Source organism: Syzygium oleosum, unplaced genomic scaffold, assembly GCF_021117445.2.
Source record: "Syzygium oleosum isolate NSW1041296 unplaced genomic scaffold, Sole_v2.1 Sole_v2.08, whole genome shotgun sequence".
NCBI classification, from domain to species: domain Eukaryota; kingdom Viridiplantae; phylum Streptophyta; class Magnoliopsida; order Myrtales; family Myrtaceae; genus Syzygium; species Syzygium oleosum.
Genome location: NW_026607492.1, coordinates 6,488,592 through 6,505,723, shown reverse-complemented (window position 1 = coordinate 6,505,723; position 17,132 = coordinate 6,488,592). Strand labels below are relative to the sequence as shown.

At 40.7% G+C, this 17,132-nt stretch overlaps 2 protein-coding genes across 4 annotated transcripts; both read left to right on the top strand.

Moving 5' to 3' along the window:
• The first annotated feature begins 1,023 nt into the window (after positions 1-1,023).
• LOC130134610 (putative pentatricopeptide repeat-containing protein At3g47840) lies at positions 1,024-6,300 on the top strand. 3 transcript variants are annotated; one of them, XM_056313570.1, is made up of 3 exons: positions 1,024-4,586; positions 5,061-5,315; positions 5,759-6,300. In XM_056313570.1, exon 1 carries the CDS (start codon positions 1,213-1,215, stop codon positions 3,358-3,360), a length of 2,148 nt encoding a protein of 715 aa, XP_056169545.1. In that variant the 5' UTR covers positions 1,024-1,212; the 3' UTR covers positions 3,361-4,586; positions 5,061-5,315; positions 5,759-6,300. The 3 variants fall into 3 exon arrangements, with proteins under 3 accessions (XP_056169545.1, XP_056169546.1, XP_056169547.1); XM_056313571.1 differs by lacking the exon at positions 5,759-6,300 and having other exon boundaries at positions 1,024-3,654; positions 4,363-4,586; positions 5,061-5,296; XM_056313572.1 differs by lacking the exon at positions 5,759-6,300 and having other exon boundaries at positions 1,024-4,722; positions 5,061-5,296.
• A 2,279-nt stretch (positions 6,301-8,579) lies between these two features.
• LOC130138822 (uncharacterized) lies at positions 8,580-9,475 on the top strand. The gene has a single exon (XM_056314020.1). It carries the CDS (start codon positions 8,635-8,637, stop codon positions 9,364-9,366), a length of 732 nt encoding a protein of 243 aa, XP_056169995.1. The 5' UTR covers positions 8,580-8,634; the 3' UTR covers positions 9,367-9,475.
• The last annotated feature ends 7,657 nt before the right edge of the window (positions 9,476-17,132 follow it).

The window sequence follows — 17,132 nt, the reverse complement described above, 5'->3', positions numbered from 1 at the left end:
GGCGACTTGTGGCGACCGATGAACGTCAGGACCAAGGCAGCAATGATGGCGAATCAGCGAGGATGCAGCAAATTGCAGATAGGTTCGCGGGAGGCAGAGATCAACACCGGCAAACAAGATCTCGAGAATTTTGACGAGAAAGCAAAACCATAACGCTGGACGAAAGCAGCGATGACACTGAGAAATCAAACCACGCCGGCGAATCGATCTGACCGAATCAGAGGAGGACTAGATATTGCTTAAGGGATGTGAGAGACGAGCTTCGAGGATCACTGCTCTGATACCCTGTAGAGTTTGGGCAAACGTTACTTTCATTGATGGAACAATTTACAATATATATACATAGGGTTTAGGGCTAAAAACAATACAATGACAATTATGCCCTTTAGTATAAACCTAATCTACCAATATTTCTTGATCCAATGATCGCCGATCCCCTGAAAACCTGATCCTCGGAGATATCCTATCATCGATGGCCACATACTGCACTGCATTGTGACAACCTATAAACATAATCACTTCGACCGGTCGTCGACGTCGACCAATCTCTGTTTCATTTGTTGTTGACGGTTTTCATGGGCCAGATTTGCTTGGGCTGTGCTTCGGCCTCTTAGCTTTTCCTTCCTTTTTAGTAGATGACATGTCGTATATGATAAGGGCCTCCTTCTCTTCGTCGTCATTTGCAGTAGATTTATCAAAATGGATTATAAAGTTATTTTTTTTAATTTATATATGATGGGCTGAATTGTTATATGAATTAGTTATATTTTATAAATGAGTCATAAATATGCTTAAAATGGTAAAACTCAACATAATATAAATATTAAATGGAACTACAATTTACTTAGACCCAACCCACCTCTATCAATCTCTCTTCATTCTTTCGCACCCTCACTCAATTTCACGCTCGCTCGTTCCGCACTCTCAACTCAGTTTGAGTATGAATTTTTCTAAATTTGATTAAATATAAAAATACTTTAGTAATATAGATCGGATCGGATATGTATCGGGTTAAATGTATCTTTTAGGACCACCCGTTGGACAGGTCTATTTGTCGGTCACGTTACGTCTTGTCACTGTTTTCTGGATTCCATACAAGAGCTCCATGGCTTGATCAACATAGGTCGCACCACTTGCGACTTCAATCTTAGGACCCCGGTAAAACGTAAGGGAACGAAAAACTTCCGACTCGATGGGGTCACGTGGCTGTGTATGTATAGGACGATGATGAGCTCGCTAGGCAGGCCTCGCGTTTGGAGGCTGTTTTCGAGCTCGAGCATGCCATGGGCTGATCACGGACGTGTCCTGTTCCAAGGGACGATGCCGGATCACTTTGCCACTACTGAGTCCGATGTGGCGGGTCGTCCGAGCATGCCCGAGGTTAACTCGCGATTGAAGGAGCTGGTGAAACTCGGTCAGTTGTGCGATGCTCGCAGGATGTTCGACGATATGCCTCGCCGGGATGAGATTTCGTGGACCACGATGATTTCCGGATATGTCACTGCCATGAACGCCGGCGAGGCTCTGGGCTTGTTCCTGAATATGTGGGTTGCGCCGGGGCTCAAGATGGACCCTTTCATCCTCAGTCTCGCGCTCAAGGCCTGTGGACTCGACGTGAATCTGAAACTTGGCGAGTCATTACATGGGTATGCTGTGAAATCGGGACTAAAGAACTCCGTTTTTGTGGGCAGTACCCTTTTGGACATGTATACTAAAACGGGCAGAACCGAGCTAGGTTGTTGGGTCTTCGATGAGATGCCGCTGAGAAATGTCGTTTCTTGGACCGCCATCATCACCGGACTAGTTCGTAGTGGTAATTGTAGGGAGGGGTTGTCGTACTTCTCCAAAATGTGGAGATCGAAGGTGCAATGTGATACATATACATTTGCCATTGCGCTGAAGGCATGTGCTGATTTGGGTGCTTTGGACCAGGGGAGGGAGATACACACTCACACTGTAAAGAAAGGATTCGATGAAACCTCATTTGTTGCCAATACCCTCGCGACAATGTATAACAAGTGTGGAAAGTTGGATTATGGATTGCGATTGTTTGAAAGGATGCCAACGCGAGATGTGGTTTCTTGGACCACAATAATTACTACATACATTCAGATGCGTCAGGAGGAATCTGCCATCAGAGCTTTTCTAAAGATGCGAGAATCAGATGCTAGCCCTAATGCATACACATTTGCTGCAGTTATATCTGGTTGTGCCAATCTCACCAAAATTGACTGGGGCGAACAATTGCATGCCCATGTTCTATGCATAGGTCTTTTCAGTTCTCTTTCAGTGGCAAACTCCGTTATGACAATGTACTCCAAGTGTGGACAGTTGAATTCAGCTTCAATTGTTTTTAATGAAATGACAATGAGGGATGTGGTTTCATGGAGCACATTGATCGCGGGGTATTCAAATGGACGATGCGGTGAGGATGCTTTTGAGCTTCTATCACTAATGAGAAGAGAAGGACCAAAGCCAACTGAGTTTGCTCTTGCTAGCATCCTGAGTGTGTGTGGAAATATGGCTATCCTTGATTCAGGAAAGCAGCTGCATGCTCATGTCCTGCTGATTGGTTTAGAACATACGTCTATGATACAAAGTGCTCTAATTAACATGTATGGCAAATGCGGGAGTGTAAAAGAAGCATCACGAATCTTTGATGTGGCAACAAACAATGATGTCGTGTCTTGGACGGCAATGATAAATGGATATGCTGAACATGGATACAGCCATGAAGCAATTGATTTATTTGAGAAACTGCCTGCAGTGGGCTTGAGACCGGACCCTATCAGCTACATTGGTGTTCTTACGGCCTGTAGCCATGCCGGGCTGGTTGATCTTGCATTTCGTTATTTTGATACAATGAGCGTGAAGCACCAGATCATTCCTACAAAGGAACACTATGGCTGCATGATTGATCTCCTTTGTCGTGCTGGTCGCCTAATTGAGGCAGAGAACATTATCAAAATCATGCCATTCAAACGGGATGATGTTGTTTGGTCAACTTTGTTGAGAGCGTGCAGAGTCCATGGTGATGTTGACCGTGGAAGGCGCGCTGCTGAGCAAATTCTTGAGATCGATCCACATTGTGCTGGAACTCACATTACGCTGGCTAACATATATTCTGCCCAAGGGAGATGGAGGGAAGCGGCAGATATAAGGAAGACGATGAAGTCTAAGGGAGTAATTAAGGAGCCTGGCTGGTCCTGGATCAAGGTGAAAGATCGTGTATCTACATTTGTAGCTGGTGACAGGACTCATCTAGAGTGTGAAGAAATATACAATAATTTGGATTTCTTGAGTCTGGATGAAATTGATTTCAATGATGTGGATATATTTCTGGATGATGTTGGAGATTGAAGAAGCAATGCTTCATCTTTCATTACAGTTGAGGTCAGCTCTATTAATTTTGACTGGCTAGATCTTGCGAAGACACAGATATGTGGGGAAACCATTGCTGGTCATGAGCAACAACTGACAACGGCGTGGAATATGCTAGTTGTCCTTTGTGAAAGAATCATTTTGGAGACTATCTCAAAGGTCGAAGCAGTATGAGGTCATCAAATCGTCCACTACTCAAAAGTCTCCTAAGCATACTGCAGGGCTTTTGGTTTTCGGGAGGGGATTGCTCTCTCAAAGGCGAGCCCCTACAGCGTGAGAAGATAACTTTTTTCCCCTTTGTCGCATACTAATTATGCTGGAGATTTGTCACATAGTATTCCGGTTTCCACATTGGTCACTGGACGGTAAGAGTTTAAGCACATTGACGATTCATAGGTTACTTAGTGCTGAGATTGTGATCTTCGTTCCAGGATGCCTCTCGGTAAATTAAGGTTTGGAAGTTTGAAGCAGGATGATGGTCTTTCAGACTTAAGGGATCATAGGGATTTTTTCTTTTCTCAACTGGGTTGATTCTATTGAATGGAATTGACATAGGATCACGTTTTCTGAGGAAGCTCATGATAATGAGTGATTGAGACACTATTTTGAAGTGTTTTTTTTCCAACTGAGTTTTGAGGAATAACTTTATGAAGGTTGGCTGTAGAAGTTGTGGATATTTCGTAATTTAAAGGGAGGCACTTTTTCTTTCTTTTTGATATTCAGATGTTCTAATCATAAAAAGGCTGAAAAGGCTGAAACGGCATTATTTTTCTTTACTAGATCATTGTAAGAGGGTCTGTATTGTCGATAATTTTCCAGGATGGATCTGTTTCTGCATTATTTTCACCTTTAAACTCTATTGGACTTTTATTTGCTATACAACTTGCCGGAGCAAAACAAAGTTTACAAAAGCTGTGCTGGAACTTGATGTTCTTGGATTATGGTGAAGGACTGTGTGTCCACATTTGTGGCTGGTGACAGATCTCATTTACGGAGTGAACAACTATGCAACGTTCTGAATTTTTTTGGGAGAAACTAGTCTTGAGGATGCGGCTTCCCTCATGATGTTGAGGACTTAAACGGAGCATCCTTTCACTGTTCCATTTAGATGGGCTCTTCACCAGTATTTTTAGTTACCAGAGTTGGCAGCAGAAAAGGTGCGACAGGAAAAGCTGATTTTGCCCAATATTTGTCTAAAGCAACAGGTATGTAGAGGTTGTATTTTGCTTGGTTGCCTTGTTGCTGGAAGAATGGATGATTCACAAATTGATGCATGATATGACGTTTACACTGCATGGTTCCAATCAAATTGCAGCTTGAAAAATCCGTTGGTTACTCCAGGTAGACAGTTTTCCCATCTTCTCCCGTACTGGCTTAACAGACTTGTTGTCAAATTCTCCATACATATGCTTTCTGTTTGTAGCAGTAGAAATATGGATAAATTCACCTTCATAAAGTAAAGACAGTTCCTTTATAGTCTTTAACCATAATCGAGCTCCGCTATAGTCCAGCTCAACTGCATTTGCTAATTATAAATACTATCATTCTTTCCTCTTCTCTGCTTTTCAATTCTCCAGCATTTAGTATTTACATTCTTCAGGAGGAATTTAAACAATGAAGCATTTTGAATTGCCTCTTCTCTAGCTATTTTCATATGCCAAGCTCGATTACTTGTCCAGGTAGAAGCAGGTGATGGTTTTGGGGAACCAGAGGAATACATTTTATGCTGAGTGAAACCGCTGCTTATGCCAGTGGCTTCAATACCTATTGGTTGATGTACACAGCTTCTGACCCTTCAGATGTATAAAAATGCAGCTGCATTCGTGAAGCTTCAAGCCATGGCCTCACTGTTGCAAGAACATGGGCTTTCACTGATGGTGGTTACGGACCTTTACAGCACTCTTCCGGTTCCTAATATGAATAAATGTTTTCAGGTAATTCACTGTCAGAGTATTTTGTGAGGAAATTTTACGTCATCGAATCTCTTACAATATTTCTAAGCACGGGATACTGATTTATTTCTTCCATGTTCAAAAGGATTGGGTGAAAAATGAAATGATATGAGAAAAAGAGAACTTCTGTACCTTTTCGAACTAAAAGTTCACTCCATTTTGATTAAGTTTAGTATATAGTGAGAATGGTAAACTAAATAACTCTGCGATTTAAAGCAGTTGGGAAATTTTTTTTATCGTGTTTCTAGTCGAGGAAGCAGCCTTTCTGAAAAATCAGGGTAAGGGTGCATACGTAAGCCTCTCCCCATTTCCTGAGAACCTATGCATCGGGACGTGTCATGCAGTCTTATGATGGTAGAGTTTTGCTTTGTTTCTGTTTGCTGATTATTTTACTCTTGAACACTGGCTCAACACACGCACTCAAGATGCCCAGCACATCCTCAGGAAGCCATCAGCTTCCTGACCGAGTTCAGTCAATCGTGGAGGGATCCTGGTTTCAGCACTCACCCGAAATATCAGCTTGTCAACGCAGTATGCTATCAAGCTTTGGCTCCAAGAGGCAGAGCGGTCGCAGGAAGCTCACTCTGGCAACTTTTAATTGAAAGCCTTGTCTCTACCACGAGCCAGTTATGAAATCATCCTGAGCCAGAGCCCCTCAAATGCAAGTTTCATCGCATATCAGTCCCACAAGTTGTATCAGATCTGTAAGATTTCAGCGAGGATGATAAACATTGAGGACTTGAAAAGAGCACAGGCTGCATGTAGCATGGGAAGGCGCGTTGGGAGCTGTAAACGGTGGGTTTTTATGTGGAAAGTTATAGGGTTTCCATGTAAATATAAAGAGTTAACGACAGTAAATACGTTGAGAAGAGGTATCCTCTCTCTCTGTGATTAGCTGTTTGTTGACCCTTAGGCTAGCTGAAAATAGTATCAATGGATGATGTTTATGAGTTTCTGCTCTTTTGGACGTTTCCAAAATCTGTAAGCTGTTTGCTATGAAGCTGTTTGCACTTTTGCAGTTTCACATTGATTTATTGCTATACAAAACCAATTTTGAAATGTTGCTTGTTTTGAACCCTCATTTCAACAAATCTCGTCAAGGGGAAAAAGGGGAAAGGCTCCGAAAGTTGCTTTTCGACTTTTCATCCTATTCATTCAGTGCAAGACTTCAATGTCCACCACCATCCTATACGAACCAGGTACTTAGTCTGTACATACAAAACGCACTGTTCTCTAATTCAAACTGTCATTCAAAACGCCGAAGTATTCGAGGGGCCTCGCAGCAAAGGTAAAAAGGTCATATTTGAAAAAGGAATATCTACATTACGAAAGGATGGATGCAATTCGAAACCGAGGGAATCTGAACTACAAATGCCATTATCTCGCTAGTGAAATCTGTTCTAAACAACACATGATGTGGGAAATACCGATTTGATGCTCTTCAATTCTTTTTCTTTATGAACTAAAGAAGCTACTATTATTGAAAAGGCCACATCACAATCAGAGGGCATCAATTTTTCCTTCAAAAGCTCCACAGTGCTAATTCATGTGCAACTTATTCCCCTCCTCTTCTGGTCCATTTGCCTCTCTGCATACAGGATGGATTCTCTTTGAAACGTACGAGATGTCAATCTCACCTTTAAGTGGAGTGAACCAGCACCACGTAATCAAATGAATTCTAGGATTAGGAAAGACACAGATCAAGATGCGATGAGAGTCACATAAACCAAATCTCTCTCTCTAGTGTACCTTCACAAAGCTTTCCATGTATTCCCTATACTGTCTTTACAGGCAAGAAAGCGGGCATTCGCGTTATCTCCTGTCGAAAAAGATCACTGCTTCGAATCAGCAAATCACTCTCTCGAAAAGGGTCTCGTCAGGCTGCAGACCAAGCAAAATCGGTTTTCATCTCCATCATTGCTTGAATCAAGGGCGACTCTCTTTCTGTTTGTTTTTTTATGCCTTGACTGTGTGTTTAGGATTCCACAGCTGCAATGTTTTCCACCACCAGAGCCTTCGCCCCCCTTTTTAACCCTTTTTGCTTCAGTGTGGCTTTGCTTTTCTCCTCTCCTCCCTCTGCTTTTGAGATAAGTTAATCTATACAAGGCATGCGAATGCAAAGTATTTTTTTTGAAACATTTCACCTGAAAGAGAGGGGAATAAAGCAGAAGATGCAAGATTTATGGGGGGGAAATGGAGCCCATCCACACATCTTTTTCTGGCCTAGTGGGAACTTGGGGGGAGATTTGCACACTCCATGCCCTCGTTTGCATAGTGGATAATGGATGGCTCATGAATGCTTTGCCCCTCTTTGTAACAAGGATTCTCTTTTGGTTCTTCATGTTTTTTTCTCTTTTTTTCTTTCCCTTTTGATGTCATGAGGAGGACAAGGATGAGACTTGAAATCCCATATACGATGGCGGAAGCCCTTGCGGTGCCCGCGACCCTGTCGACATGTCGAGCCGTATCGGTTCTGTGTTGGGCAATTTTTGGATTTCGGTTGAAAAATACGAGACTACAACCTCGCGAATGATGAGGGACGCATAATTTATATTCCTTGATTATTAACGGGCGCATGCATTATCGAGAAAAGTTAGCTTTGCTGATATCATGATGCTAAGCTCTTTTGTCGATTGATTTTATATGGTTCGATGATCGTGACGGTTCAAGCAATAGTTTTCAAAAAGTTTCTCACATGGGCATGATACATGTGAGTCTAACGTACGCATCCTCCCGATTCGATATTTGTTCGAGCACACGTCCTAATTTTACCATCTAAGAAGGGAAAAGAAAAAAGGGAAAGGACAAAAAAAGAGAAAATGACACAAATGGTCCCCGAACTTTGGCCTAATGTGCAATGTGATCTATGATCTTTTAATTTATTCAATGTGGTCCTCGAATTATAGCTCGATGCGTAATGTGATCCATGAAATTTTAATGCAGTGTTCATATGAAAATGTTTAATGTTGTCTTTGAACTTGAATTAATGGAAAAACAACATTGAACATTTTCGCATAATTTAGAGACTAAATCAAACATTTACTAAAATTTCAGGGATCACATCGAACAAATTAAAAACTTAGAGACTATATTGTATATTGAACCAAAATTCATGAACTATTTAAGTCATTATCCTGAAAAAAAAAAAAATTGCAAGAAAAAGAAGATAGATAATATCGTTAGTCTATGTATGACTTCGACACGCCTATAAAAGAGCATCACCTTCGCCCGCAGAGACAAAAAAAAAAGGCCAAAAAGCTTCGCTTCCAAGCTTCACCTTCTCTCTCTCTCGCCGGAATCCATGGACACCGCCGGCTCCGGCGGCAAGCCGGAGAAGCAGACGACCGCGCTCTCCAGCTACTTCCTCTTCAATGTGGTGCTGACGGCCATCCGACTGCTCGAGCTCGGGTTGGCTCTCTTCTTCCTCCTCCGCGTCTCCACCCGCGTCCCGTTCGCCGTGCGGCTCTCCTGCGAGTACTCCTTCCTCCTCCTCGGCTTCGTCGCCCGTCCACTGTTCGTCTTCGCCCTCTGCAACGCCATCATCGTCGCCCTCCTGGCCAAGCCCGGCGGGTCCTTCGCCCGCGGGCCGGCCGGCGGCGGCGGCGGCGCGGTCGAGGAGCTGTACGAGGAGATCGTCAAGATCAGCGAGAGCCGGGCCAGGCCCGTGCTCCCGCCGGCTCGCGAGGCGGAGGAGGTCGTGTACGAGGACAAGGCGATCATCAGCGAAGTCGGCACGGCCGCCCGAGCTCGAGGCGGCGGCGGCGGCGGGGTCGCCGTCGGTCTCGAGGAAGAGGCCGCAGCGGCGGCGGACGAGGACGAGGAGGACGAGGAGGAGGAGTGCTGCAGCGGCGGTCACCGGCCTCCGGAGGCGGAGAAGAGGCCGAGGGCGGCGGGATCCTGCTGCGGCGGCGGCGGCGGAGATGAGGAGATGAGCAACGAGGAGTTCCAGCGGGCGATCGAGGCGTTCATCGCGAAGCAGCTGAGGTTCCGGCGGGAGGAGACGTTGGCCATCGTGCTCCCGGAGCCGCGCTGATCCCGGGCGCCAAAAACCGATTTCAAATTTTCTGTTGCGCACAGTGTAGAGAGAGAGAGAGAGAGAGAGAGAGAGAGAGAGAGAGAGGGCAGGAGGAAGTCTCTGGAATCGGGGATTTCTCGTTTTTCTTTTTCAGTTGAATGCCCCGCGTGTACAGTCAAAGATCAGAGCTTGCTGATGCGTTTCAAGATTTGCTCAGTTCCTTAATCCCTCTCCCTCTCCCTCTCTCTCTCTCTCTCTCTCGTCTTTGAATTTTTTTTAGAAGCATACGATTCTCTCTTTCTCTCCTTTTCTTTTGTCTTCCCATTTTCTGATGGATTACGGTATAATTTTTGGGGGTTAATATCACGAAAAACTTTAAATTGGTACATCTATAGTAATTTTATTCCAAATTAATTTTTTTGACCACAAAAAAACTCTAAACTGGTATATCTGTGACAATTTTACTCCGTGTTAGTTTCCGTTAAATTTTACTGTTAAATTACTTTGTTAAATGACACGCGGTAATTGATGGATATACCAGTTTTGGGATTTACCCTCCATCTATCATAAGTGTACTAGCTTATGATTTTTTTTTTGTATTAATCCAATTTAACTGAAATTAATAGAGGGTAAATTTATCACAAATGTACAAGATCACGGTATTTTGTAGTAAAAATATTAGTTTAGGGTAAAATTATTACAAGTGTATCAATTTGAAATTTTTAACGGTCCAAAAATTAAATTTAATGCGGGAGCTTTGCCACAAACGGCAGTGCCATCAAATTGCTCGCAGGCGTTCGGCGCTGAAACCATTGGAGAGGTGCTCTGAGTCGCGAAGCGCACGGAAGCCGGAGAACAAGGAGCAGCAGCATCAGTCATTTCGTCGGTCAGAGACACAATTCGTTCGTGTGTGCACATTTCATAAATTTTACCAATCTCGAGACCTACTGTTACTATTATTCGCCTTCTCGAGAAAGAAAGAGACCGTAAGGGTGCGAATGGTAACCATTCTGCTCCAGAAATCAAATTCTTGCCAGAAATTGATTTATGGAATTCTTGCCAGAAATTGATTTCTGGAGGAGAAATCTGTTTGGTAAAACATGACTAATTCTGCTCCATAAATTGATTTCTGGAGGAGAAATCTATTTGGTAAAACATGACTAATTCTGTTCCAGAAATTGATTTCTGGAACAGAAATCTGTTTTGATTTGTTGATTTTTTTTGCACCTAAAAAAATTAAAATTTTACTCAAAGTGGGTGGCCACATGTATTATAAGCACATGTATTATAAGCCATTCTGTAAAGTTTTGAAATTTTTGATTTTTTTTGGGCACCTAAAAAAATTTAAATTTCACTCAAAGTGGTTGGCCACAGGTATTCTAAGCCATTTTGTGAAGTTTTGAATTGTTTTATTTTTTTATTTTTTTGGGCACCTCAAAAAGTTTAAATTTTACTCAAAGTGGGTGGCTACAGATATTCTAAGTCATTCTGTGAAGTTTTGAAGTTTTTTTATTTTTTTTTATATTTTTGGGCACCTCAAAAAATTTAAATGCCACAGGTATTTTAAGCCATTTTGTGAAGTTTTGAAAATTTTTATTTTTTTTGGGCACCTCAAAACATTTAAATTTCACTCAAAGTAGGTGGCCACAGGTATTTTAAGCCATTTTGTGAAGTTTTGAAATTTTTGATTTTTTTGGGCACCTAAAAAAATTTAAATTTCACTAAAAGTGGGTGGCCACATGTGTTTTAAGCTATTCTGTGAAGTTTTGAAATTTTTGATTTTTTTTTTAAAAAAATTCACCAAATTTCATATTTTCCCAAAATTTGACTTTTTTTTTATTTTCTGGAAATTTTTATGAATTTTTCTAGAAATTTTCAATTTTTATGCATTTTCTGAAAAAAAAAATATGAGAAAATAGGGAGAATGCATTCCGGAATCAAGAAGCTACAAAAAGTAGCTTATCTTTTTCTTGCCAAAAACTCATTCCGGAATAAAAAAATGCATTCTGGAATCAAGAATGCATTCTGGAATTAAGTATTTTTAACAAACGCATTTTTATTCCAGAATGCAAAAATCGCTCCGGAATGCATCCGGAAATTTTTTAACAAACGCCATTCTATTCCGGAATGCATTCCATGCGCACCCTAAGTTTCCTGACTTTCGAACCGCGGCGCCAGGTTTTTTTTTTCATGTTTTTTTTTTTTTGGTTTTGGGTACCCGTGGCTTTGCCGGTTGATCACTTGAGCGTCGCGGTTCTTAAATAGCATTGGTCTCGGCGCCGCGGCTTTTCAAGCGATCCTCTTGATGGACATAACTTTTAAAGAAGAAGAAAGAAAAATGTTGGCCGTGACTGTCAGTGCCGTAAATCTTTTTATTGTGATGTCGGGGTTTTTCAATGTTCGGTTGATCGATTGAGAAATTAATGACTCGAATGATTCGATTGATAAGCAATGGCGCACCTAGAGGTGAGCAAAAAGAGCTGCCCAAATCGGCTACGGGCGGTTCTCGGTTCCGTAAAATTGGAATCGGTAAATTTTGGTCTGGTTCCGGGCGTGGAACTTGGACCACCTTGACTGAATCGATTTTTTTTTAGCGATTACGTTGATTTATGCATGTGTGTAAGATGACAAGAACAAAACAAAATACAATAGTATTTGCTCATTCCAACCAAAATTTGTCACAAATTGAAAAATTCTTTGTCAAACCTATAATGTTACACGTAACTCACTAAATATGCCGCTTGTCCTACTGGCCCACTCGAGAATCGATCCGATTCTCGATTTTAAGGTGAGAACTAGATTACCTGAGTATCGATCATCCTTTATGGCACCAAAGCAAGTGTTTGTACAAAATTATGACACGGTGTTCTTTTCCCTATAGGACGAGTGGAGTAAATTCGTTCGCCTAAATAAGAAATTATTTGCATTGGGATGGTACGAAGAGCTTTTTAAACTATAAATTTAAGTTTTTTTCTTTTTTGCCGTAAACCCTCCATAGGTAGTAGCCAATGCAAGTTTCGTTTCTGCATTTAATACCTAGTGGGTCGTTTATAGATGTAGACCATTTTGTCATTATGCATTTGCTACATTGAACAACAATTATTTGTCAGGCTAACATGTAGCATCCCTAGCTTTGTCTTGTCTCTTCACCATATATAAATGCAAAAGCACATTTTCACATTACCCACCATATCATTTATCTAACCCATTCTGTTAGCCAAATTAGACAAACTTAACGGTAAAACTTAATTGCACAAATTTAATATATTTAAGGATTTAATTATATTTTTTGAAAGTTTTAAGACTCAATTGCACTTTCGTGATAAATTTTAGAATTTCTAGTGCACTTATTTCTATTATCAAATACAATACATATCTTGTACCGCATTTCATCTAAAAAAGAATAAATTATGTGGAAATACCACTCTCTATAGTAGCGGCATGCGATTAATTAATGTAAATTAATTGATTATATGTAAAATATTGTGAGAAATGTACTTAAAACATGCAGTACAAGAGAAGTTTCCTCTAATGGTGTGCCCAAGGCGGCATCATTAATCTTGTCCCTGGGCTAGGGCTTCTTTTGAATGATTAGGACTAAAATCGAGATATCATTTTTGGGTTAGGGCAAGAATCAATCATGATCAAAAGTCTAAGAAACACTCCTATCGTTCTATCTCGTCGAAATGATGGGTTAATCTTTTATAACGAGCCCTAGAGAAAATAGCATAAGAAAAGCCATCAACTTTTTATAGGCACGGGAAAAAAGGTCACCAAAAAGTCTAAATTATGCCCATCGCGACACATTTATCCTAAACTTTAATCTAATTCTAAACTTGTACTTGTGTAACACATTTACTATCAATCAAAATTTTATTAATGAGAACCGTTAAAAATCCATTTACATGGATGTCATAAAAGCAAACGGTATTGACATTTTGCTCACGTGACTAAGTGAAATAAAAACGTCATTATTTTAACTGAAAACATCATCTAACTAAATCTTGATGGATGGTAAATGTATCACATAGAAATAAGTTTTTGGTTATTTATTTCGCAAGAAAAAGTTTAGGGTAAATGTGTCACAATAGATAAAGTTTGAGATTTTTGTAGCTTTTTCCTAGACATTAAGGGTGCGCATGACAATCATTTTGTGCCCGGGAACTATTTCTACTCAGAAATGATTCTTTTTTATTCTGTGCCCGGAAACAATTTCTGAGCATTTAAAGGCATTTGGTAACTGTCCAAAATTTCTATTCCTGGCATAGAAAAAAACAGAAATACGTTTGGTAACTACACAAAATTTCTTTTTATTAATAATATTTTAAATTGTTTAATATTTTTTTCTTTTTTTTTTCTTTCTACCTTTCCCTTCTTTGGCCATGGCCGGTCGCCGGCGCTGGCGACCGGCCACAGGCCAGGGCGTCGTGGCCCTCACCGCCACCCTAGCAGTCGGCCTTGCCCAGATTAGGCGAGGCCGAGCCTCGCCGTCGGTCGCGACGGCGAGGCTCGGCCTCGCCCAGATCGGGTGAGGCCGACCTCGCCATGATCGACGGCGAGGCTCGGCCTCGCCCAGATCGGGGGAGGCCGACCTCGCCATGATCGACGGCGAGGCTCGGCCTCGCCCAGATCGGGTGAGGCCGACCTCGCCATGATCGACGGCGAGCCGCCTCACCCAGGCGGTGAGGGTCTAGCCTCGCCGCCGGCGGGGGGACCCTCGCCTCCGCCGGCGAGGGCCATGACGCCCTCGTCGGCCTTGGGGCTGCGGCCGGTCGCCGGCGGGCCGCCGGCCCGGCGACCGGCCACACCCGTGGGAAGAACAACACAAAGAAGAAAAGAAAAAAAAAAAAAAGAAGAAAAAAGAACTCATTCTTAAAATTGTGCCGAGAAATAAGAAGCAACTTTTTTTTGCTTCTTGTTTCTCTTCCAAAACTGTTTCTAGGCACAAATTTTTGCAAAAATGTGCTCGGGAACAAAAAGTTTACCAAACGCATTTCTGTTCCCAAACTATTTCTGGAAACAAAAGAACATAAATTTTCACTGTTTGGCACGTTACCAAACGGGCCTAAGACCACTATTAATTAATTATTTGTTGTCATTAATGTCCATTTTGATCTGTCCTCAGCTGAAAGCAACTCGAACAAAAAGTCACTTTTGCCTTTTCCATCGTTCGAACGGAGCAGATTCTTCGAGAATTAACTAATTTTTTTAAAAAAAATTGATTATAATATAAGAGTGCCAAACTTCTTTAGCATGTTAATGGCACTTTTCTTGCTCTTTTGTCACTAACATTGGGGCGTAATTATTACTTCCACCATAGATAAATTGCGGGTCAGGCCGATTATTTTGTTTAATCAGGGATTCTTACATATTTCTTCCCCACTTGCTTCTTCTTCCTATATTTTATTTCATATATACATATTTTTATCATTTTGCAGCTACAGGGAGAAAAATTTAACATATTTCAAGTATTGTAATTAGCTTTCTCCATTAAATAGGATTTTTTTCTTAAAGACTAAAAAAAATGACTCCTCCCATCTTGTCTTGTGTGATTCCCAAGTTCTTTGAGGAGATTTCGTAATATACTTAAGGGTAATATCGCCAGTGATCTCTATAATCTTGTTTGGAATTCAAAAGTATTCGTGTGTGTGATTTTTTGTGAAAAAATTGTTCATGCACTTGTCCGAAAAGTTACATCGATTATCATTTTGTTGAATTACATCCCCGAATTGATGACATGCACAACTGAATATTTAGTTCAACCGGTTCAACTAATTGGACCGTTTAAATCGGTCGGTTCACTTGTATATGCACGACGATAATCTTGAAGGACATAAATTTTCTCGCAGATGCGGATTTACCGATTCAAAAGATGTGCGTTTGAGCATTTCGTTCATCCTCCTCTTTAAGTTCGACTTCAACTTTTGCTTCTAGGAGACAAGACGGGATGCTTCAACGGTTGGTTGAACTTGCTTGGAGTGTGCTGTGAATATGATAGGTTAAGGTTCGAGTCTCTCCTCTCTCGATTCATTGTTTTAAATTTTCAATTGTGCAAATCCGGTTATATTAAACATTGGTTCGACCAGCTTAACGGTTGATTCGGGTCAAAACCGATTTTTTACCTGTTTGATGTTTTAGAGGTATAATAATGTAAATCGGATTGGATGACCGTTCGATCTCCGATCGAACCAGTTAGTCCGGTCCGTTTGTAAAAACATCGGTCAACCCTAGACTGATTTTTTTCTATGGCCTTTCGAAATTTTTTATTTTTCCTTGGGTGAGTCCAGGCCATCGATTATGAGTAGCTTAGGCCTAAAAGGTTCGGACCGGCTCAATGCATGTAAAAAAAAATTAAAATTAAAGAATAAGAATAAGAAAATATAAAGGTAGACAAGTTATTATCTAGACACCATGATAAAACCATAAACAAGTTGAAACACTCCATTAAATATCGAATGATCGAGAAATGATATGGTAATATGGGTAGAATTTGAAAAAAAAAGGGTCGAAATACTCGTTTGATGCTCTAGCGTACGATAATATGAGCCCGATCAAGTGACCAACCGATATCCGATTGAACTGGCCCGTCTGATCCGATTTTAAAAAAAGAAATTGCTCTGGCTTGGACTGATTCTTTTCAAGCTTGGAAAGGCGTGGTCGGACTTTGGGCCTCCTCATTTTTTTTTCTTGGGCAAGTCCAGGCCATTGATCATGAGTAGGTTGTGCTTAAAAAGCTCGAACCAGTTCAAAGTATTTTAAAAACTAAAAATGGTATGAATAGAAAAAATTATCTAGACACCATAATAAAATCATAAACAAGTCGAAATACGCCATTAAATACCAAATGATCGAGCTACAATATGTTAATAGTATGGATTGAATATGAAAAAGTGGGCCAAAATTGGTATTTGACTAGTTTGATGTTGAGACATTATGGTAATAGGAACCAGATTGAATGACCAACCGGTTTCTGGTCAAATCGGCCAGTTCGGTCCGATTTAAAAATTGGGTCTACCCTAAACTGATTTTTGCAAGCCTAGAAAGGCTTTGCTGGGATTTGGACTTTTTTTTTTGTAATTTTTTCCTAGGTGAGTCCAAGATATTAATCATGAGTAGCTTAGGCCGAAAAAGGCTTAGACCGGCTCGAAATATTGCAAAAAATTAGAAAAAGAATCTAATAGTTAAAAAAAATATAAATAGGAAAATTCAAAAAAGGATTTTTTATGTAAACACCATGATAAAGCCATAAACAAGTTGAGATACACAACTAAACATCAAATAATTGATAAATCATATGGGAAATAATTCGGGTCGAATTTGAACGTTTTGGATGTAAATTTGGAGATGTAATGAAGAGGGCTATCTTAATGATGTGGTAATTGGATGTTTGGCTTGGAATCTTGTAACCAAATTAGGGATTTTTTTAGGAAGGTAGAGAGCAAACCTTGACATATTCAGTCATGTTGAAAATTAAAAAGTTGTTCACATGCAAGAGCAACATGAGGTCTCAAATCCTAATCCACCAATCATGCGAAATCCAATCATTGCTATTTTATTAGGGATAAGTGCATGAAAGTTCTAAAATTGTCATGAAAATGCAATTATGTGACTGGATCAATTTGACAAGTTTTATAATTCGATTGCACTTTTTGAAAGTTTGAGGACTCAACTGGACTTTGGTAATAAGTTTTAGGACTTAATTGTACTTTCTGAAAGTTTTAGAACTCAATTATACTTTCGTGAAAAGTTTTGGAAGCACTTATCCCGTTTGATTAATTTAATTC